This window comes from Furipterus horrens, unplaced genomic scaffold, assembly GCF_987537825.1.
Source record: "Furipterus horrens unplaced genomic scaffold, mFurHor1.1.pri manual_scaffold_11, whole genome shotgun sequence".
Taxonomy (NCBI): Eukaryota; Metazoa; Chordata; class Mammalia; order Chiroptera; family Furipteridae; genus Furipterus; species Furipterus horrens.
Window position 1 is genome coordinate 75392109 of NW_028327181.1, and position 22724 is coordinate 75414832.

A 22724-nucleotide genomic window follows, 5' to 3' on the forward strand; every position below is an offset into this window, starting at 1 on the left:
GGGTTCCCTCCCTCAGGCCCAGAGGGCCTGTGGCTTTGGGGTGGGGGTCCCCGGAAGGGCAATGGGGCACAACCCTCAGCAGGAGCAGGCCTTATTTGCAGTGGCGGGTGGCTGGGAGCCCAGCTGCACATTCACATAGCTGGTCACACCCAGAATGACAGTACACACACAGACACACACACACACAGCCAAAACCCAAACTGCATCCACACGTGTGTTTATTCTCAGTCTCACACACACAGGCCAACATCCAGGAGGATAATCACACAGCCCCGTAAGATCACAGTTGTACAGTTTAAAACAGTTCTAGGCCCTCATCTACCACCAAACTCGAATCGTGCCTCAGAAACATCATGATGGGGTCACACACTGTCCTAGTCACCCACAATGGAACAACGCCACAGTCACCTGTGGGCCAGCTTACACTTGCACACCACCAGAATCCTGCAACACAGTCACCCCACAGCATAGGGGCCTGGCCCGCCAGCCCCATCACACAGCACTGTGAATGCCCACTACCCAGAAGCACATGGCACTAAGTCAAATGCCACAGGCACCTTCTGCACACCCAATCACACCACATGGCCCCTCTTGGCACCACACAGTTACCTCTCTGTGTGCCTGTTTCTTTTTCTCTTGCGTGACATACCTGCCCCCCAACACTCCCACCTTCTCCAAACATCAATGCCCAGACATGTCAGTCTCCTTAAAGAGCACAGAAAGGCCACCCCCATCCTTCCCTTGAACTCTGCCCCCTGCCCATGGCTCCTGACTAAGAACAGGTCCCCAAACTCCCAGGCCAGGGCCAAATCCCAAGTATAAGCCCCATGCCATAGACATGCTAGGCCAAGGCCATGCCTGAGAAGGAGGAGGCAGGGGGCAGGTCTCCCCCAGGCCTCCCCTGCCATACCTGGAGGAGCCCTCAGGCCTACCAAGACACATCCTGAGTGTGGCAGTCAGACCTCAATAGCCTGGGCTGGAACCACCACTTTCTCCCACAGCTGTACAGAGGAGAAGGGCCACATTTGCCCCTTCTCCTCTGTGACCCCACTCCCTGTCCCAAAGCCCATCTGTCCTGCAGCCTGCAGCCCATGAGCCCAACTTTGGCAAGCTAAGTCCCACTGTGGCCAGCGCCTCCAAGGATGAAAGACCTCTGGCTCCTCCAGAAACCAGGGCTAAATATACCCCTCACCAGCTTTCTTGTGCCTAACTGGAACCAGCTGGGCAAGACCCACCCTTCCGCCTGCACTACAGGCCCTGGACCATAAGACGATGGACAGATCGTGGGTCGGCAGCTGCCTGGGAGCCAGGCCTGCCTGAGCACTGGGATCCAAGGAGTGGAGCCTGGACGTAGATGGAAAAGAAAGCCATGTCCCTTGGCACCCCTCTCCCCAACCTCCATCAAAGATGTCCCCTGAAAGCAGGCCACATGAGAACACGCCTGACCCATGAAAAAAGGGCTACTTCAGAGCCTCAGTTTTTCCATCTGTAAAATAGGGACAAAACAGCACTGACTGCATAGTGTTGCTGTACACTATAAATGAATCAGCACAGGTAAAATGCTGGGACAGTACCTGGCACACAGTAAACACTCAATAAATGCTGGTCATTATTATGAAGATTCTGGGCACCCTTCCGGGGGTGGGGGGCAGCACTCTCCTAAAGGTGCTGAGGTTGCACAATCTGGGACACGCCCAGAGATGTAGGCCCAGCCACCTCACGTCAGCAGGGCTGGGGGCTCAGGGCAGAGGGATGGGCCAGCCTGAGGCAGATCAGTGGGGGGCCCAGGGAGGGGTCAGATGAGCCAAGGCACGCCCCCACCAGCCCTGCCCAAGGCCTGGCCACGTCCTCGCTCCCCTTGTCCGCCAGAACTCCGCCCCGGGCTGTGGTCTGCACTGTGGCTGCAGCTCCCACGCTGCGGCCCAGTTTAGCGGCTCCAGCCCTCAGCCCCAGGACAGCCCACTCTCCGGCCCAGTCCAGAGGCCTGAAATAGGAAGGAAGAGGGACCTAAAAATAGCCCTAATTACAGAGGGACCCAAGGGGGTGGGGGGCAGCGGCTCCTCTCTGGCTCCTGGGCACTGCCACAGCCGGTTCAGGATCCTGCTCAGGCCCTGGGGAAGGGACCCCACCCTGGGCCTCCTGTCCCCAGCACACAGCAGGCCTCCCAGTGGGACAGGGAGTGAGGGGGTGGGGTGGGGTAGGGGGATGGGTCACTAGGGGAGCTTAGCCCAAGTTGGTCCCCTCCCCTGCCTCCAGGGCTGCAACAGCCCACCCTCCTGCTCCCCATACGGGAGGGTCACTGAGTAGCCCCTGGCCTGAGAACATCCACCGGGACTGGGGTAAGGAGGGGGGGCATTGCCCTCATTCAGCCTATCTTCCCTTAGTCCTAACCCCTGCCCCATCCAAGAAGCCTGCCTTGATGACCTTCACCTAGCTCTGGCTCAGCACCAGCATGGGCTCCCAGAAGCTCTGTTTGCCCCATTCAGTTGACTCCTGGGGCAGGGTAGGGTTTGCCCACCAGTCCAGGCCTCCCAGAGGGCTGAGGGGAGCCCCCTCGTCTACATTTCAGCCTCATGAGAAGAGACAGCATGAAGATGCATAGAGACCACAGGGAAAAAGAGAACCTGGTCCCACCTTGGGCAAGTGACTTCATTTCTCTGGGTTTCAGTCTCTTTCTGTGTGAAGTGGGGATGCTAACCAGGAATTCATGGTGTCAGGAGTAAACGCTGTAATGTGTATGAACACCCCTTTTGAGGTGTCACCCTAAGGAGATATTAGAGCATCTGCAGGGAGCTGGGAGCTCCTGGCCCCCACCCTTGCCCTGTCCGTGTGTTGCTGCTTGTTTTTCTCCATGTTTAAAGTCCCAGGAAGGCGTTGGACAAGGTATGGTGTTGTGAAGGGTTAAAGGGTGGTTAATCATCCTGGGGGTGGGGGTAACCCCAGCAGGGAGGGGACACGTGGTGCACTGGTGCCATCTGGTGGCTACAAATAGCAATGCCGGCCACTATGTTGAGAGGGAGAAAAGACCAGGAAAGGGGTATAAAAGGAAAGGAAAGGAGGGAGACAGAGAAAGGCAGGAGGAGAGAGGAGAGATGGAGAGAGTGATGTGGAAGGAGAGGAGAAGGGGCCAGGAGCCCGCCGCAAGAGAGGGAATGCTGAAGACGGGGCCCTCTCCCATATTGCTGTGGGCCCAGGCAGGCTGGCTTGCTAGCCCAAAGACGTTTGTCTCTAGCCTCTCAGAGGCTCCCAGAGGCCATAGGGACCCCTTAGAGCACGGCTCTGAGCTCTGAGGCCTGAAGGCCAGGAGGCCAAGATCAGCAGGTCAAACCAGGTGTTACCCCACAGGGACGCCTCAGCCCTCAGGCCCAGCCTTCAACTGCTGGCCCCCAGACTCCAGGGGTGGGGTGAAGTGATTCCTGTGAGCCCTGGCCAATTTGTCCCCGTAGCTCCCCTGAGGACGTGCAGGAAGGCAAACACACTTCTGCACACATCGCCCACAGCACACCCCTTGCAAAGCCCCATGATGGACACCCAGGATATGCAGCTGTGTTATGCAGATGTTTTGGGCCAGGCAGGAGGAGTGTTTGGTGGCCCCCACCTCACCTTCTTCCCGGCTTCCTCTCAGGGGTAGGAGGCAGAGGGTGAACTTGTTTACCACTTCTGCTCCAGGCAGTGGTGATGATGAGCTCAGACTGGCCCATTGCCCTCCACGGGCAGGGCTAGGCCTGAGTCATGGGGGTCAGATGACTGCGGAGGCTAAATGGCTTCCATCCTGCAGCCCCTGGGAGCTGCCGGACATCCCGCCCTTCCCCCTGTGGTGTGCCATCCTTCCAAAGCAGTCAGGCTCTGCTAGGCAAACAGGGAGTGGGGAGGGTCCCCAGGTTCAGGCCACCACTGGCCCCTCCCCTGACCAGAAGACAACAGGGCAGATGCCCACCCCTCGATCTCTGCCCAGCCAGGCCCACACCCCTGACCACCCATTTAGGCTCATTCCCTGCCCTCTGGGGCACCCTAGTTCAGGTCAACACCCTCCCAGAATGCCAAGCACTTCTCCAGTCACATGCAAGTCCCCAAATACATCTTGGAAGTAAAGGAAACATTGAACAAATGGTTGCTTTGGAGATTATGCTGCTTCTCCCAGGACCTCAGTCTGCTCCCCTATAAAATGAGGGGGGTCAATGTTCTCCAGGGTACTTTCCAATTGACCTCTGCCCTTGGCCTACAGTACACGTTCCTGGGCTCCAGCTGATGAAGCTAAGAGAACCCGCAGCTCTGTTCCCCAACAGACCTACAGGCCTTGGGATGATCTGCGGATCTGAGGACCCACACCCTTGTGCTCTAGGACAGATAAGTAACCAAGGTCCACTCTTTTGACACATAGTAATAATCCCCATCTTCATGACATATTTTTATCTTTCAAAATCTCTTCTAGTAGTGTGGGACATTTGATTTGAAAATAAACTCTTAATAGATTTAAATGCCCCCTCACCCCCACTTATTTGAGCCTTGCCAACGTGACAGCTCCCATGGGCCCCCCTCCCCCAAAGGCCTAAAGTCATAGGAAGTCCACTCCATTGCTACCCAAGCACATCTTCCCAGTGGTACCCATGACCCTCTGCTGCTGGCTGGGTTTGGATGTGTTTGGCCTTGTCTCCCTAACAGGACCCCTGGCTCCCTTGACCAAGACTGGAGCCCTTCGCTCTTGGCACCCCTCACCTCCCAGCTCTCAACATTACACCCCCAGGTGTGGCAAAGACCTGCACACACAGGCAGGTTTGGTCCGGGTCCTGTCACTAGACTCATGGGTAGCTTTGGAAAGGTCAGTCCCCCCACTGTGGGTCCCACTGTCCCTGTCTGCAGAAAGAAGGGATTGTAAAAGATGACCCCAGAGGGCCCTCTGAACCTGAAACTCTTGGGTTTTACAACCTACCAACAGAAGCATCTGTTTTTGTTGCAAAACAGAATTATACCTGGGGAAAGAACGAGGGTGAGAGCTCCCTCCCTCTGCAGCCCCCCACTGCCCCCCGCCAACCTGAAGCTGGCACTGACTCTTTCCCATTGCTCCTTTGGCACTGCCTGCTTCCTCCTGGCCACCCCCTGGCTTCACTGATCCCCCACAATTCACCCCACTGCCTGCCTGCCCCAGGCAACCTCCTGCTTCAAGCCCTGACAGTGCCCAGCCCTCCCCCATTTGTGCCTCTGATCTCCAGCCCTGGCAGCCCCTCTCCCCAGCTTGGCACTGCATCTTTCAGCCCGCTTTCTGCCTGCCAAGCCTGGGCATCGCCCACTCTCCTTGCCTGGGCACAGGGGTTTGGCTTTTGCCTCCTCAAACCTTCAAGCCTCAACACTGTCTTCGCCCACCTGGCCCCTGGTGCCAGAGACTCACTGACTCCTGTCAAAGTCAGCATGGTCATCCCTGCCTCAGGGCCAGTCGGTACCTCCAGCAGCGCTGATGGTGGGGCCACTGTCACCGCTTTGGGTCCTCAAACGAGTCTCTCTCAGGGTGACGGCTCCATTTACTCTCTGGTGAGACCCTTGGTGCTCCCTCATGGGTCCCAGAGGCCATGGGAGCCCAGACCACAGTGGGAAATCCCCAGGAGGACCACTGGCTGATAATGTGGTTCAGGACCCTCTTGTCAGGACCCTTAGCAGGAAGAGTGAAAGCAGACCCCCTGCTATAGGCCCAAACACTGGTGGGTGCTGTCCTACCCCCGGAGAGCCTGGCTTCTGCCCCCAGCCCCTCACACACTGCAGGACTTGCTCCCTCACTTCATACTGTTGACCATTCTCTCTCTCTCTTTTTTTATCCTCACCCGAGGATATGTTTATTGATTTTAGAGAGAGAGAGAGAGAAACATCGATGTGAGAGAAAAACATCCATCAGTTGCCTCTTGTACACATCCCAACCAGGGATCGAACCCGAAACCTAGGTATGTGCCCTGACCAGGATTTTGGTGTACAGGACCATGCTCCAACCAACTGAGCCACTCGGCCAGGGTCCTTCTCTTTCTTAAAACTTCTCTCCCCCAAGCTTTTTCATATTTTGCTTCTGGTCTTCCCCCCCCCCCCAAAATGTATTAATTATATCAGGCACATACAAATGTATAAATAATAGTACAGCAAGTCTGAATGTTCACTACCCAGCTAAGAAACAAATTACTACAGAGGAAATTGAAATGACCTGTGTCTTCCCCCTCATCCACCCCTCACCCCACTCCCGCTCATAGATAAGCTCTCTCCTAAATTTATCTATTAACTATTCCCATGAGTATTTTATGCATTCACTACATGTATATGCGTCCATCTATAATATCAATATGTTCTTTAATGTTTTTTTTTAATTCTAGGTAGATGGAATCACACCATCCTGCTGCAACTTGTCTTTTTTGCTCAGCATTTTAGGAGTTTTATCCATGTTGATACATGTACTCTAGTTCATTCATTTCCACTGCTCTGTAGTATTCCCGTCAGAAATGAGCTATCCAGTCTCCTGTTAATGAACATTTAGATTATTTCTTATCTTGTTTAAAATTGTGAAAGTAATACATGCACATATTCTCACTGTATAATAATAAAATAATAGAGGCTTTCAAATAGATGCTGGAATTCTCCCTTTACTTACTCCCCATCTTAGAAGTAACCACTGCCAACCACTCTCTGTGTATTCTGCTAGCTCTGTTTCTAAACGCTATAATATATGTGTGTATCTTTATAAGTATCTCCTGCCTTGGTGTCTGCACCTTACTTCTCTCCTAAGACACTCATCCTTCTAATTTCTCCTTTCCAGTGTCTCTCACTCCACCCCCTTGTGCATCACCTGCCTCTTAAATATTGAGGCTGCTCCAATCTGCAGCTTCAGCCCTTCTGTTCTCAATTTCCCTGGGTTATCTTGGTCTCCCCTGGCTTCATGATCCCAGCACAATGACCTCCTTAAAACTCCATGGCCTTGTCCCCTGAGGTTCAAGTACCTCCTGGTTCACCCCTTGGACAATCAGACCTTTCATACTGCTACATTGTCCAAACTAACCCCATATCAGCGCTTCCCTGCCCTCCCAGAGCCTGCTCTCCTTCCTCCTCATCATCCCAATGCACCCCTCTCTATCCCTCCAGCTCTCAGACCTGCTGACACTCTCTGTAATGACAAAGACAGCCCTCGTCTCCCCAGCCCCAGGCTTGCCATGTTGCCTCTAGACTATCACCATTACCTCCCAAAAGGCTCCCCTGTCTCCAGCTCCTCCTCATAAACCTTGTTGAGGGGAAGAGGGTTTGGAAACCCATGAATAGAAAAAAAAAAAAAAAAATTCCACACTAACTCCCTTTTTCTAAAACCTCCAGTGACTTTTGGGTAAAATCCACGCTCCCCAACCTGATTCAAGGCCTCATCTTGTCCCCCCACCCCCACCCCCCAGTTCCCAGGCAGCCTGCACAGGGTCTCACTGAACCCAGAATTCCTCTAAGAGCTCCATCAGCTCAGGTGTTCCAGACAGTGGTCAGGGACAGTGGGACAGGAGCTAATCCTGAGCCTCATGCCCAGCCCAGCTAGCCAAGTGACCCAACCCCTGGGAGCTGTCTCTGTGTGGCTGGTTCAGAGTCCTTCTGACACGAGAAACAAACTGTTCTGCAGACAGTGGGGTCTGGAAGCAGAGATAAAGGACAGTGCATTATAATTACACTTCAATTAGCTGTCCACTTTTCTCCCACACTCGCTAACCAAGATCCAGGAAGAAAAGGCAGACTTTCATCATGAGCTTCTCCTGCACTAATGGATGGGGTCAGACTCTGGGTGTCTTAATGGCACATAGACCCTGGGAGAAGCAAAGCACTCAGGAGAAAAACTTATTCACCTCCACATTTCAGGCAGGGGCAGCCCTGCCAGCAAGGGGGGCTTCACACACCTTCCTTGGCCCTCAGGCCTGAAGCTTCTGAGCCCTACCTTTCGAGTCCGGCACACTGAGCCTTGTCCAAGAGACTGGCTGCGGGAAACTCTTCATCTAATGGGAGAGACCAGTTCCTGTTCTTGGGAAACTCTCAACCTGATGGCAAAATATCAGAGAATGCCTAAAATGACTTTCTTTAACCTGGGTTTCCCTGTAAGATATGGATGTTATTGTTTAATTATATTGTAAACAGCAATAATAGTTGCTATCATCTATTAAATGCCTACAACGTGCCAGATGCTGCCTTAAGTTCTTTTTGCATTACCTCATTTAAACGTCACGACAGCCTTTTGAAGTGAGTACATTATTATCCTTATCTTCTGGATGAGGTAAGTAAAGTTCAGAAAGTCTGAGGTCATATATGGTGAGTGGTGGGGTCAGAATTTGAACCCAGAGTCTTACTCTTAGCCGTTATGCTCTGCTATGCTTCACTTCAGTTGACTTAAATTCTTCTTATGGACAAATACCCGCAACTGTGCACATTTAGTCTTTCCTTATAGAGCTGAATTGCAAAAAGGACACATGTGGTTGGGTGCCAGGGCCCTATGGAGGCAGGTGAGGGAGAAGGGAGACAGGGTGAGTAGCTCCCAGGGCCCTGGGCCCAGCCAGGATGCCCTGTGGTGGGTGGGGAGGTGCCTGATGACAAAGGCAGGTCAGGGGCTCTTTTGAATCATTCTCAGGACACACAGAATATCTTTCTGAAACTGGGTGATACCTTCAGACCCTCCCAGAAATCCTCCAGGCATAGTGAGGGGCGGGAACTACCAAAAGCAAGACCCAGCCATCTGTCATGACTGTGGGCAGAGAAATCTGCCCACACAAGCTCTGGGCACAGAGGACAACAGCGCTGTATACTCCATCCGCACTGTGGGTGCAGAGACACACTTTTCCAAACTCAAAGTGTTCTGTCTAAGACAAGTGCCTAAAGCGTACCCACCTTCTCTCCAAATGCCCCTGCCACCGCACTTTGCACCCTGGTGTTAAAACTATTATAACGCAGTCTGTTTCTTTCATCTCTGTTCTGGGGCAATTCCCATGTTGTAAGGTGCTCAGTAAATCCAGAATCACTTAATAAATGCATGGATATAACCTCAAAGATCGGAGGAGCAGTCGCTTTTTTCAGAAGACTTAAGTCATTGCAGCTGGAAAGGTCCAAGCACGGGGTACAAAGACTATTGCACCTCTCTCTCTCTCCGGGCCACTTTTATCCACCACCCTCCAGGGAGGACCGCGCCACCCACCACAAGGAGGCTACCCTCACCTCGTCCTGAAGGCCCAGCCCCTCCTGCCCCTCTATCCAAGGAACAAGCCAGTGAGTCCACCACCCAGCTCTTGCCCCTCCTGGATCCGCCAACTCCGAGCTCTAGGAGGGGAGATGAAGCTACAGGAAACGTTTCCACTTGGGGGCGCTGAAAGGGCGCGGAAGGACTGAAGCAGGGGTAGTCATCTGGAGTAGTGGAACCCAGATCATCCGCCAGACATCGGCTCTCTCCCCTCAAAGGTCCCTACCAAGCAGCCGCGACCGCTTAATGGTGCCCCATCCCTCCTGCATCCCATTCCACCTCCCCTACTTTCTTCGTCTTGCCCCCAGCAGGCCCCCCTCGCTCCTGTTCGCCTTTCTCAGTCAAGGGGAAAGAGCACCCGGGAGGGAGGCAGATGAGGTTCGAATCTCGACTTGGCTACTTCATAGTTGGGTGGCCTCATCCTAGGCGCGCAGCCTCCTCACGCCAGCCGGGAAACGGACCAACCATTTCACCTACTTTGGTTAGAGCAGCAGGCGCTCAGGAAACGCCAGCTTCCTGCCCGCATCCCGCCCTCGGCTCCTCGCGTTTCCCTCTTCTCTGTTCTCCCTCAGCTTTTAAAAAAGCTCTCTCCCTCCTGCGCCCTTTTTTCCCTCGGCTCCGCAGTAGTAGCCAAACCTCAGCCTTTAGCAATCCTGAGTCCACCCGGGGCCCAGGAGCGCTCCGCCACGGCCGCGACCCACCCCGCGGTCAGACCTCCCCGGGCCCGCGGCCCGGTCCAGCACCTTCGGGAGCGCACCTCGCCTCCAAGGACCTCGCCCGCCCCAGACCCAGCCCACCCGGGTCGCACCACCCTGACCAGCGCCCGCCAGCAGCCAGTCGAGGGCCCCAAGCCACCCCTTCTGGGCCGCAAGGACGGGGCAAGGCGGGGCGGGCCGGCCAGGGCCATGCCCGGGTGGCCGAGGGCACCGGGCGGGGCGGCGGGCTGCAACGCCAAGGCTGCGAGCGCCAGTCCGACCGCAGCCCGAGGGCAATGCTGCAAATAGCCGCGGTTTCCATCCCGGGCTTTGCGTGCCTCCGGGCCTTCCGGATCTTTGGGATTTTCTCTCCTTTCTTCCCGCCTCCCTCTCCTCTGCCCCTAAGGCCCCTGACACCTCCCTGCTGTGCACCCACCACATCCTGTCCTTATGGGATGGTTCCTGCGCTGGCGGGGCCAGGAGACCGGCCCTGAGGTCCAGGATTCATAATCACAAAAATGAAGTTAGTGCATGGTTGAGTGCAAGGGTGAGAACTCATGAACCTTGACCACTACCCAGTGACTGGGGCTCCAATTTGCAAATGGAGAAACAGGCTGAGAGAGACTCCTTAGGTCCTAAGGCGGCCCAGTTTGGACATGCAGAATGTGAAGCCATCAGCCCTTCACAGAGGCTCATGCTGTTCCTCTGCCTTCAGCCCCATGTGCCTTGCCCTTGTGCAGAGGCCCCAGTGGGAGGTGGGAAGCAGCCCACTGGGGTTCTGGATGCTAGTCTGCCACCAACTCTCAGTGTAACCTGGAGCAAGCCCAACCTGCCTTAGTTTCTACATCTGTAAAATGAAGGGGATGAAAAGCAAAATTCTGTTTCCTGTAAGGAAGAACGGTGGAAAACCCAAAGAGGAATGTGAGGTATTAAGTGCCCTCTCTGCCTTGGGGAAGTACCATGGGGGGCTGAGTGACTGCCACCTGGAGTGCAGAGACAGACCCACAGACCAGGGATGGCTGTGTAAAAATAGGGCTAGGCCGGGGAATCTGCGTTTTAGCAAAGGCAGGGATTCTGAAGCCATAAGGTTTGGGAGCCACCAAAAAGATTCCTGGACATGAAGGTGGTATGTGTGCTCCCTCGAACCTCCACACTTGCCCTTATCCATCTCTGCCTTCACTGGCCCAGACTCAGTGACTGACTGCATGTTTCTTAAGGACCTACCATGTGCCAAGTATACATGTATGACAGCCCATTCTCAGTGAGCTCATGGCATAACCAAATACCAGGTGGCAGACTAGCAGGGCTGTCCTCAGCCTAGCTGGCCCCTCTGGGAGAAATAGAGCAAAGCACCTTCTTTCAAGGGTGTGCAGGCTGGCACCAGGCTGTGCAGCTCAGTGAGCTGAGCGAGGACTGAGTTTCGCCTCCATCCCCCCACCTCGGTGCCCACCTGTGTGCAGGACACAACCTGCACAGCCTCTCACTGCAGACTATGTGGAGCTGCAAGAGATACATATGAGAGATACTTGAGAAAGCCCAGGAAAGAGCCCAAATAATTCTTGCTGGAGTTAGGGATAGAGACAGAAAAACTCTACTGAGGAGGTAACCATTAAGCTGGACCTTTAAAGGTGGGTGGGAGTTCACCAGGTGGAAAGGGAGGTCCAGGCAGAGGCCACCTGCCAAGGACACAAAGCCTGAGAAATCTCAGCCTGTCCTGAGGCAGGGAATGGCTACAGGGCAAACTGGGAAGGGGACATGTCCTTCCCTGGTTCCATCCCTATGCCAGCACTGACTGAACACAGCTTATCTGCCAAACCTGAGGTTTCCTCTCCTGGACTGTGAGATGCTGTTGGACTGAGATGGCGGCTTATTCATCTTCTGTGGCCAAAAGCCTCGCCCAGTGTCAATAATTGTAACAGTAATAATAGTTAACAGGTATTAAATATTTACCATCACACACTGTGCTAAGTGCTTCACATGCATTATCTCATTTCATCCTCAAACAGCTTTGGAAGTAAGTGCTATTATTAATCCCGTTTTACAGATGAGAATTCTAAGGTTTGGAAGGGCTAAGTAATGTGCTGAAGGTCACACAGCTATTTAGTGGTGGAGCTAGGACTGGAATTCAGGTCTCTCTGACCGCAGGTCCTTTGTTCTCCACTGATGCATGGATGGATGGGAGACAGGGTGAAACTAAATGAAGAAGGGCCTTTAATGTCATATTAGGGAGCTTGAACTTCAGCTGAGGGCAATGGGGAGATGTTGGAAGTTTGGAAGTAGGGAGAAACAGGGCAGATTAAGGCTTTAGAAAGATCACTTTGACAACAGTGGCGAGATGACACTTGAGCAGAAAGTCATTGATCTGGCAAATCCTAATTCCCACTTGTGAGGAGCCTCCTTTCACTAAGCACTATGTTGTTTCTCTTAGGGTAAGACCTGTGTTACTATGTACACACGGGGACTGTTGATGGAGGGGATCACTGAGGAAGTGGGGCTCAGTGACAGGAAGGGGAGACAAGTGGTGGAATCCTGGCTACGTTCCGGGGGGAGGCCTCTCTTACAGGGGAGCAGAGCACCAGGAAGGGAAAAGCCATACGATTCCCCTCCCCATTTCCAAGATGACAAAGGCCCCCAAGGCTTCCAGCCAGGAAGCTGGAAGCACCAGGTCCCACACACTGTCCCATTGTGCACCTGCCCCCAGAGGGAAAGCAGCCAAAGATGAGGCCGCTGTTGCATCAGTGCTAAGCCCTGGGATCAAGTGCTGGGGGCCCATGGTGGGAGAAGTCTGGTCCCTCCTCTAAGCGTTCTGATATCATTGGCCTCTCTAGCCAGGGAGGGAGGGGCATCACAGGAAATGTCCCTGGGAGGTCAGATAAGCTGAAGGAAGAACTGGGGTAGCCGGTAGGACAAGGAACAGGTGGAACTTCCCTCACCTACAGGGAAGGAGCCAGAGAGAGGAGAGGGTTTGCTGGAGGCTGTGTCTTCAGGCCGAGAGGGACTCCCAGAGGGTCCCAGCACAGAGCGGCCTGCGCCATGCTGCTCTGCCTCGCCCTGGTTTTCCTGACGGGGCTGTCTGCGTGCACTGGGGCAGGTGACAAGAGACTGGCACTCGGGGGTGCTGAAGCAAGGTCTTGGATAACCGTGACCCTGGAGGTAAATTTGGGGAAAGGCAGGGAGAGCCCGTGGTTGAGGGGGCAAAGGATCCCCTCCCTGGCTGCCAGAGCAGACTGTACATGGCAAGGCAGGTTGTCTGACACCCCTCTGTAGGCAGGTTCAAGGCCATGGTCCTTGGTCTGACCGAGCTCCAAAGGGGCACATGCTTATGGGAGTGGCACACACATGCTCATAGAGAGAGAGAGAGAGATTAACACTTATTTAACATATATGTCCTAAATACATCATAAACACCCACCCGTTTAATTCTCTTTATCAACTTTATGGGGAAAGTACCATTTCACAGATAAGGAAACTTAGGCACAGAAAGGTCAAGTAGTTTGTCTAAGGTTGCGCACTTTCAAACATATAAGTGCACACCTTGCCCAAGGCTTATACTATGTATCTGGGTATCAGAGGGCATTTTCCAGAATTTCAAAGGGGGCATCTTGGGGCAGGACCACTGTTTGTCCACATGTAGGAAGTCTCATTTCCTGAGAAGTACTGGTTTGATTGCCAATCCCTTCTAGGCTGACTTAAGTGCTGTCCCTAGAGGTTAGAGACCGAGAACCTGCGTCTTGTAGGGGCGACAAAGACTTGTCCTTAGGGAGCTTCTAATCAGAGTGGGGAGAGACCAATAGACCAGAGACAGCAGGACCAGTGCTCAGGGGAAGCTTCCAGGAGGGTGGACAGTGGGACAAGACCAAGTCTGGCTCCTCCTAGTCCCAAGAAGGTGAGGGCACTGGGGCCACAGGAACATCCATCAGATGAACAGCCATTCATCATGGGTTTCCTTCCTGGTTCATCTGCACATGGAAGCGTTTGCTGTTGGGAATAGGATGGGGAAGCCTGGGTTCAAGTCTCAGCTTCTCCACTGACTTTGTATGACCTTGGGAAGGTCACTGCTTGCTCTCTGAATATCAATTTCCTCACTTGTAAAATGAGGGGAAAATACTCTGACCCCCAGGGTATTTTTCAAGTTCCAGAGTCTGTGCCTAACATCAAGGGACCTGACCCAGGCACAGGGCAGCTGAGCTGTGACAGGGAGCTCTCTATGCAGCCACATGGGAACATCATCAACTTCAACTGGTATTGCTGGGCTTTCTTTCTACCTGCAAGCACCTCACCTTGCAGCCAGGTCTACTGCTTATCCTCTTTAATCTCATTTAGCATCTCTGCTTCCCCAGGCACAGGGCTTAGGATACAGGAACCATGAACACTAGTGAGGTGACGGAAGGAGTAGGGGAGGCACTGTGAAGGACCATCAGATCCTTCGCTAGCTCTCAGGGCTCCCTGCCTGCAGATATCCTTAGAGAGGGCAAACAAGGTCAGGGCTCAAAGGGAAGCAGGAGTCCTTCCTGAGTGTAAGGGAAGGATGTCTCCTAAGGGCCCCCCAGAAACCCAGTGGGTGGAAGAAAGGGGAGTCTTATTTGATTTATAAATAGTCATTCTCTCCAGCTTGCATTTGATGGCTGCCTTTTACCAGGACAAAGTGGTTTTCACAAGCTTTACAGAAATGGGTCCAAATCTCCAAAGAGACTTTTCCGTTCCTGGCCAGACCAGACAACTCCAGCCCGAGACAGCTGCCCTGGCTGCTGACATCCTGGGGAGGTGACAGATTGGAAGTGACTGAATTAGTCAAAGTGTTAGAAAAAAAAACATCCACTCCTACTCCTGAAAGTTGGGGCAAAATGAGTTAGGAGAGGTACAGGGGCTTCCTCTGCACCCCAGCATGTCCTTGCTGGGTTCTGGAGCACCAGCGCTGCCCCTGAGGATGGGAGAGGCAGCCCCTGATTCCACCCCAGCTATCAGCCTCCTGGCAGGTTGCTTCATCACTAGTTCCATCACCTGTCTTCAGCCTTCCTGGAAAAGGAGACCCTGTTCCCTTCCCTCTTCCCAGGCTGTCAGAGAAAGGGCCCCTTGTTGTGTTCTGTATCCTACATGGGCTGAGCTTCTGTGCCTACCAGGCACTGTGCCAGGTACTGGGTATGCAGAGGCATGAAGAAGGTCTAATGAATGTCACCCACTGTTACTCTCCCACTACTGAGTCTCTCTCCCTCTTAGCAGGGTCCAGAGAGAGGGAGAACTTAGGTCAAGGCTGATGGAGGAATGAAAACTTCAGTCCACAGCCCTTGGTCTAGATCTTTCACCACATTCGCTCAAGAATGAAAATGTCTTTGCCCAGAGTATTGGCCTCCACCCCAGGCCACATGCCATGTTCGTAGGGCAGGGTGAATCTGGAACAATGGGGGGATGCGGGGGGAAGAGAGGAGACCAGAGTGGGGTTGGGAGGGGAAGCAGTCTCACCTTGCCTACTGGGTGCCCACCCTGAGTCCATCAGCTGCCCCCTCCTTGTCTATGTTGGAGACATTTCCCGAGATGGAGCAGAACCCAGACTCTGGAGCCAGACTTCCTGAATTTAAATCCTGGCTCTGCCACTTCCTATGTGATCTTGGAAAGTCACTCAACCTCCGTAACTTTCAATTTCCCCACCTACAAAATAGGAATAAATCATCGTCCCTACTTCACATGGTGGTTGTGAAGAGTAAATGAAATGATAACTGTTGTATTTGAGCCTCTGAGGCAGATGACTTGGCTTCAAGTTCCAGCGTTGTCTCTCATTTCCTGGCTGATGACCTTGGACAAATTATTTAACCTCTCTGTGCCTTGGTGCTTTCTCTTATAAAATGGTAACAATAATAGTACTTACTTCACAGGGTTTTGGTGAGGATTAAATGGAATTAATGTTAAAGTGCTTAGAACAGAACCAGGAACGCAGTAGGTGGAATGCTGGCTATTAATTATTATTATTGCCAAGAGCCCAGTGCCAGCACAGAGCAAACTGAAACGTATTGTTCAGGCTGCCCTCCCTGTTTCCACGCCAGCCTCTCTCCAACTCTAACAAACTCTCTGCTTCTACAGGAAGATGTAATCCCCAGCATTCAGCTCCAGCTTCAGGAGGTGAAGAGCGGCAAAGCGAGCCAGTTCTTTGGGCTGATGGGGAAGCAGGTGGGAGGTGAGTGACAAAGGGGGGTGGGTGCCCAAGAAGGAGTGATTCTGAGAGGGTTGTTACACCAAGTAAGGGGTGCTAGCTTAAAGCCCAGGACTCAGAGACCATTCCTCCAAGCCAGTAGGGGTCACTCAAGGGATGGGGTGGGGTAGTGTGTCCATATAAATTATCTTCCAAACCAGGACCCTCTGCAGAGTGTTACATCACACCAGGGGAACCTGGGCTGTCGCTGGTACACAGGGAATATAGTCACCCTAAGGGCTGGGGCAAATGCATTGCACCCGCCGGTGTCCTTCCCTTCGATGCTGCAGATGAATTTGGAGAGTGGCAGTGGGGCTACAATCAGCGCGTCTAGATGTGAGCAAAGCCACAGGCCAAGCTTTCTCTTTCTTTTTGTTTCAAATAGAATTATTAAAATGAACCTTTGTTCCCTCAGGGGACCCTCAATGCGGGAGTCGGGGACAGACAGAATAAAACAGTCTGGACAGAGAGCAGTTCTTTCTTATTGTCAACATTGTATGTGTTTTAAGTGGTGTTGGTGAGGGTATGAAGGGCCTGGCTCATTTATACCCTGCCTATTTGGAGGACATGTTGACAATGGCCATCAAAGTTGGAAATGAGCATCTTTGACCAAATCTCACTTCAGGGAATCTATCATGTAGAGAAATACACGAGCCCTGAGACAGCTGTACCAGACTGTTCATTGACAGCTTGTCTGTAATAGTAAGGATTTAGAAATAACATAAAAGTCATCAGGAGGAGAATAGTCTAATATATTAGGCACATCCATAGCCTTTGTGGCCATTAAAAAGGATGAGGCAGATATGTGGAAAGATACAGAAAGATCTCCAAGATTCTGGTTAAGTGGAACAAACAAGTCATATAACCACGTGTGTAACAGGAGCCTACTTGTTTTTTTAAAAATGACACACAAACATACATACACATGCATAGGGAAAGTTCTAGAAGGATAGCTATCAAACTGTCAATAGTGATTACATCTAGGATAGGAAGAGAGAGTAAAGAAAAACTTTCATTTTTAATGTACAAGTCTCTACGTTAATTCTTTTCATAGTGGGCAAGTATTAAAGTCTGCTTTTAAAATTAAAAATATACATGTAAAAATAGAGAAAACCAACTTGTGAGCAAACACTTTTGGCCTTAGTTTCCTCCTCAACAAAATGACTTTTGAACTGGGCCATTTCAGAGTTCTCTTCCAAATCCAACACCCCTTGAGAACCAGGGGATGGGTGTAGAAGGAAAATATTTATTGAGCACCTACTATGCTCACATGTGATTAAATCACACAACCATAGCCTCTTTACCACAAGCGAGGAAACTAAGGTCCAGATAGGTTAAATGCTTTTGTAAGGATGCCCAGCTGGTGCCAGGTGCCAGTGACTCCCCCCCCCCTCCACAGCACCTCTTAGGAGCAGCCACATGGCTCAGCCACACAAGGACAATGGGGAGTACCTGGAGTTCCACTGAAGACCCACCACAGGCACGGAGCCCCAAAAAACCATGGGCCCTTCCCACCTCAGCCAGCCCCCAGGCAAGCAGGGCAGCCCTCATTCCTTCCTTCTCTTTCCCCCAGGGATACCTCCTATCCAGCCAGGGAGAAAAAATGGGTAAGTGTCGTCCAGACCTTTCCCTCAGCATACTTCCTGGGGAGGATCGAGTTGTCCTAGCCTCCAACAAGTCAGGGAGGTAGGGGGAGAAGCTCTGGCCAGGGGCACACATGTCAGGCTGGCATTGCCAAGGGTGGGGCCACATGCTCGGCTTCCTGGTTGTTTCCTCAGAGCGGTGGTCTGTGAGTGCCAGGGATGAGAAAGAAATGAGATGAATTCAGTTCTGCCAAAGGTTTAAAATTACCTTGGTTCATTTTTACCTAAAGCCCGAAACCGGAAAAACGAATCAATCCACTTCCCACCTTGTATCCTCAAGGATCTTAAAAGTGCAGATCTCAGCAGCCAGTTACCTGCCTAAAACCCTTGAAAAAAGAAAAAGAAAACCAGCTAAGCTTTACCCACCCTCTGCCTCCCCACCTCTCGCCCTCATTGCTCTCAGGATCAAGATCACAGCCCTAAGGTCTCACCACGTCCTCCAGGGCCACCCTCACTGACTTGACTCCAAGCCCAATCTCTCCTTCCCTGACCACCCGCTCTACCCAGAGGGAGCCTGTCTCCATGGCCTGGGCATGATGCTGTCCTTGGCACACCACACTGTCCTGCTGGGTCACAAGGCAGGGTGGGGTCCCGAGAGTGGAAACCCTCCTAGCACGTTCGCCATTTCCTCTGCATCCATGGCACCCAGCAGTTTCTCTAAGAGGTGCCCAATCGGTGTTTGTGGAAGGAAGGGCAGAAGAGAGGGAGGATGGAGGAGCAAGGAGGAATCGATGAAGGAATCAGTAGTGAGTGGACCAATCCATGCTTTTTCCTCACAGTACTGGAAAAACGACTCCATTTATGAGGCCCCATCCTGGTCCCATCACTGCCCTTCCTGGTTCCCCAGACAGCCTTTCTCTGCTGCACTTTGTCTTCCTTCTCTATCTCTTCTCTCCATTGCCAGCGCACCAGCGAGGACAGATGCTCCAGGACCTCCTAGGCAGCAGAGGACCATCTACAGAAGGCAGGTGAGAGTCTCTGCTGGATTGCAAAGGCATCCTGAGAAAGTGACCAGATACTCTGCTATCAGTCTCCACGGGGGGGCCAGGTAGCTGGGCAGACAGAACAGGCTCCCCATAAGCCATCAGACAGAGGTCTCACAGAAGAGAGCTGCCGAGTACAGGGAGATGGTCCCTTTGATGATGCAGACCTGACACAGCCGTGGCCCTGAAGCTGCACCCTCTCCACCCACAACACACCCAGGTTACTCTGCCCACCCTGGCTCTCAGGACCAGCTGAAGCCACAGAGAACGATGCAGTTTCCCAGACCCTGGAGTGTCCCCCTTCTTCCTCACTAATCATTGATCATTAGAAAGTCATGCCTTTAGTCTTAAGGTATTTTCTGTCTTCAGCAACTGTACCTAAGTGCAAACCACCCTCGGAGGGGTAACACCCTAAACAGTTATCAACTAACACCACACCCCAAATGGGTTCGAGGGTACACTCAGTCAATGAAGAGGCATGAAAGTAGATGAGTGAATCAGTCTGGGAGAAAGATCAAAAGCTCAAGCCAGCCCACACAAGACGAAGGGCAGAGGGCGTCCCAGCCGGTCAGAGACCCTGAGCTTCAGTATGCCTTTGCTAATGCCTGACCTTTTCCCCAGGAGCTGCAGACCTGTGGACCCCTCTCTCGCTTTCCTAACAGAACACTCACTCCTTCCAACACAGGCTCTTGGGAATAGAGATAGGGAAAAGTCCTTTCTTTTCCCCTGAGGTTTGTTTCCTAGGTGTTTGAGCCATTCCATTTGAAGGACCATGGAAGTGACCCCAATACCAAAATGGAAATGAATGTCCCTCATGCAGTGTGGGCAGGAACGTTAAGTCATTTTCCAGGGATGGAAAATAACTTGCCCAGGGTCACACAGCAAGCTGATTACCGAGCCTGGACTAACAGCTGTCTCCTGTCTCCTTGTCCAAGGCACTTTCCCCATCCCTAGGAGGGCCTTTGGGATTTTAAATACTGGATTACCACTCCTGTTCCTTTAGATAGGATAACTGAGGGGTGGCTGTGCCCACGCTCTGGAAGCACGTACCACTGCATAATGGAATGGCAGATGAGCCTGTAATTTGATCACCCTAGATACCTGCAGCCAGAAACTGAGTTAGGGGAATGGAGGGCTTTAAATGCAGTGACTTGGGAAGGCCTCCAAGGGTGGAGGAGCCAGGCAACTCTCCTAACCATCAACCATGTACAAAACTTCCCAGGCAGAGAGGATGAGGACCACGGGTCACAGCAAGAGCCCCCGTCACATGCTACCCAGAGGATGAACCCCTTCCTTCTCCATACCTGGGCGCTACAGCTTACCAGCCAGCCAGGCCAACCTTTCTGTGTGTGTGTCCTGTGTTCAACAGTGGCATGTCACACCAGGCTTGCAATGAACTCAGTGGCGTTCCTCCCAGGACTCTCAGTCTCAAGCAGTGGTCATGCATAAATGTGCGCTGTTGTCACAATCTCAAGCTGGAGTGACCTTGTCTGCCTCTGCGCTCGGAGCTCTTATTTCACTGCATAGCAGGACTGAGTCTCACCCGCTTCTCTATCTCCTGTGCCCAGAACATAGTAGGGCTCAATAAATGATCAGTGATGGCTTCTTCTCCAGTACAGGGCAGAGAGCAGGAATGGCCTGGGCTGTGCACCCTGCCCGGCAACTTGTCACATCAACAGGCCAGAGGCCATTTCCAGAATTGCAAAGGGCAACACTGAACAGCCCTCGTCCCTACCCTTGGGTGGGAAAACAGGTTTGCAACACAGGTTAAGGACGACAGCCCCAGCCTGAACAGAGACCGCCCTACTCACTGTCATGATCTCAAGGACCCAAATCCATGTGTCTCTGACTTGAAGAACTGGGTCCCCGGTCCTTCATCTTGTATAAGGCAACTGCCTTGTGGTTAGGACACAGGCAGCCAATTATTCCCTGAGCACTCAGAAGGGCTTCTGAGGAATGAAACACTTCCCACCTTTGGGGAGCCCCCAGCCTGGCACTCTCCAACCCCAGCAGTGTGTAGTCAGGTGAGACACAGAGGACCCCAGGAAGCTTAGAAGGGGGCACGTCAACCAGAATAAAACCCTAGAGGGCAAATTTAGGTGTGGAAAGGAATGAGTTGGGAGCTTTGTGGGCACAGGAGTAAAGGAAGCTCATTAATTCACTAGGCTATATAACATTGACCTCTGTCCCTCTCCAACAAGAAGGTAATGGGTTCTAAGTGTTTGGGGGCTTCTGATTCTAGGGAGCGAGGAGTGTGGCACTAAGCTCTTTAAAAGGAAGGGAACATGGGAACGGAGGCAGCTTTGGTGGGGAGGGCAGGCCTCTCATCTCGTGCCAAGGGTGTCAGCATACCCAGGAAGACTCTTCTATTCGACCCGCAGTGAAACGGTCTGTCTTAAGGCTGTTCATTAAAAGCCCAGAGTAAACCTCCAGCCTCTTTTCTCCATTCTCACACCTTACCCACATCCAGTGAGAAATACGGCAGTAGGAACCGCACAAGCCTGCTTCTGACACCGCAGCAGAAATTCCCAGTTAACATGCTTCTCATTCCATCCACCTCACCTCCTGGCCACCACCAAACATCCTGGCTACTTCTCCACCTCACCCCACCCTGAGCTGTGGCCAGTAACAGGAGGTGGTTTGCTAATAACCCAGCTTGAAGGATCGGCAAAGAGGGTTCAAGGTTTTATTCTTGTGTTTGAAGTTTGGGACATTCAGAAAAAATTAAATCCACCAGCTATTTAGTGAGTTGCCTCTATGTGCCAGCACTTCACTAGAAATTCAGGTGGGACTGGGAGTATAAAATATGAGACTAGAATTAGTCCTTGAAGAACTAACAACCTTACAGGGCAGTTGAGATGGACTCGCTCTGTGCAAAGGCCACACCCTGCTCTCCAGTCATCTTTCTCAAACCCACCATGTTCACTCAGGCTTCTGGTTTCTGCACATGCCGTTCTCTCCCCATCCTGGTAAATTCTTCCTCAGAGGTCAATATCTCTGTAAAGCTTTCCCGGCCCAGGCACTAAACATTGGCTCCTTCCTCTGAGTTCCCGAAGCACCTTGCAATCTTTCATTATAGCAACTTTATATGACGCTGTTATAATGCTTTATCTCAAGTACATGGAACACATCTTACTTATCTTTACCCCAGTGCCACAATAGCACCTGGCATCTAAGAGTGTTTTGACAAAGGACTTCCACTTCCTGTCCTCATGGAGCCATGAAGGAGCCAAACTTAATACAAGTAAATGAAATAAGTAATAGCACCTAATGCTTATGGAACATGTGTCCCATAGCCTGCAAACACACCCACTTACCTTTTGACCCACTGCTGCAAAGCTCCTCCTGTTGCTGCCATCTCTACAAATGGCACCTATCTACCAAGCTGCCCAAGCTAGAAACCTGGGAATTACCTCTACTCCTTCAGCTTCACTGGAGAGGACACTCCAGCGACATCGCAAGATGTCGATTCAACACGGGAGGAGACAGATACTGTGTCACTCCCGAGTCGGACTGCACAGCCATTCTCGGCGGTGCAGATAGACTCTTAAGAAGCTACACCATCGTCTCGAGAGACAGACGGCTGCCGCCGACCTCTACTCCTCATTCCCCACATTTAACACATCCCCTAGTTGTTGGCTTTTCCAAAACCCATCTCGAATTCACCTTGCCGCTTTCACCACCACCGTCAATACAAGTCGTCGTGATCCCTGGCGGCAGCCTCCTTGCTTCCATCTTATTGCCAGACGCACCTTAATCCATTCTCCGCCCAGGACATGACCTTCTAAAGTGGGAAATCAGATCATGTCCATCCCAATCCCTACTGGCTACTGTGCATGGTTTCCTAGGGAAAAACCTGACAATCTTGCCAAGGCTGCCAAGGAAGGCCCTGTGCTCTGGCCCTTCCCCCTCCGCTGCCTCCCTCGCCCATCACCGGGCTTTCTCTCAGGTGCTCGGGCCACTACCCACCAGCCAGCCTCAGGGTCTCCACTCAGGCTC

The 22724-nt window shown here is 52.4% G+C and overlaps 1 protein-coding gene across 2 annotated transcripts; it reads left to right on the forward strand.

Moving 5' to 3' along the window:
* Window positions 1-12810: 12810 nt before the first annotated feature.
* On the forward strand, window positions 12811-20199 carry TAC4 (tachykinin precursor 4). Of its 2 annotated transcripts, XM_090292549.1 has the most exons (6): window positions 12811-13068; window positions 15991-16084; window positions 17673-17706; window positions 18647-18710; window positions 19347-19456; window positions 19948-20005. In XM_090292549.1, exons 1-5 carry the CDS (start codon window positions 12949-12951, stop codon window positions 19422-19424), a joined length of 390 nt encoding a protein of 129 aa, XP_090148675.1. In that variant the 5' UTR covers window positions 12811-12948; the 3' UTR covers window positions 19425-19456; window positions 19948-20005. The 2 variants fall into 2 exon arrangements, with proteins under 2 accessions (XP_090148675.1, XP_090148676.1); XM_090292550.1 differs by lacking the exon at window positions 19347-19456 and having other exon boundaries at window positions 19948-20199.
* Window positions 20200-22724: the final 2525 nt, after the last annotated feature.

Coding starts and splice junctions, on each gene's coding strand:
- TAC4 (XM_090292549.1), top strand. CDS start 12,949: ATGCTGCTCTGCCTCGCCCTGGTTTTCCTGACGGGGCTGTCTGCGTGC. Junction 17,707..18,646: donor CAGCCAGGGAGAAAAAATGG/GTAAGTGTCGTC, acceptor CTCCATTGCCAG/CGCACCAGCGAGGACAGATG. Junction 18,711..19,346: donor GGACCATCTACAGAAGGCAG/GTGAGAGTCTCT, acceptor CCTTTTCCCCAG/GAGCTGCAGACCTGTGGACC.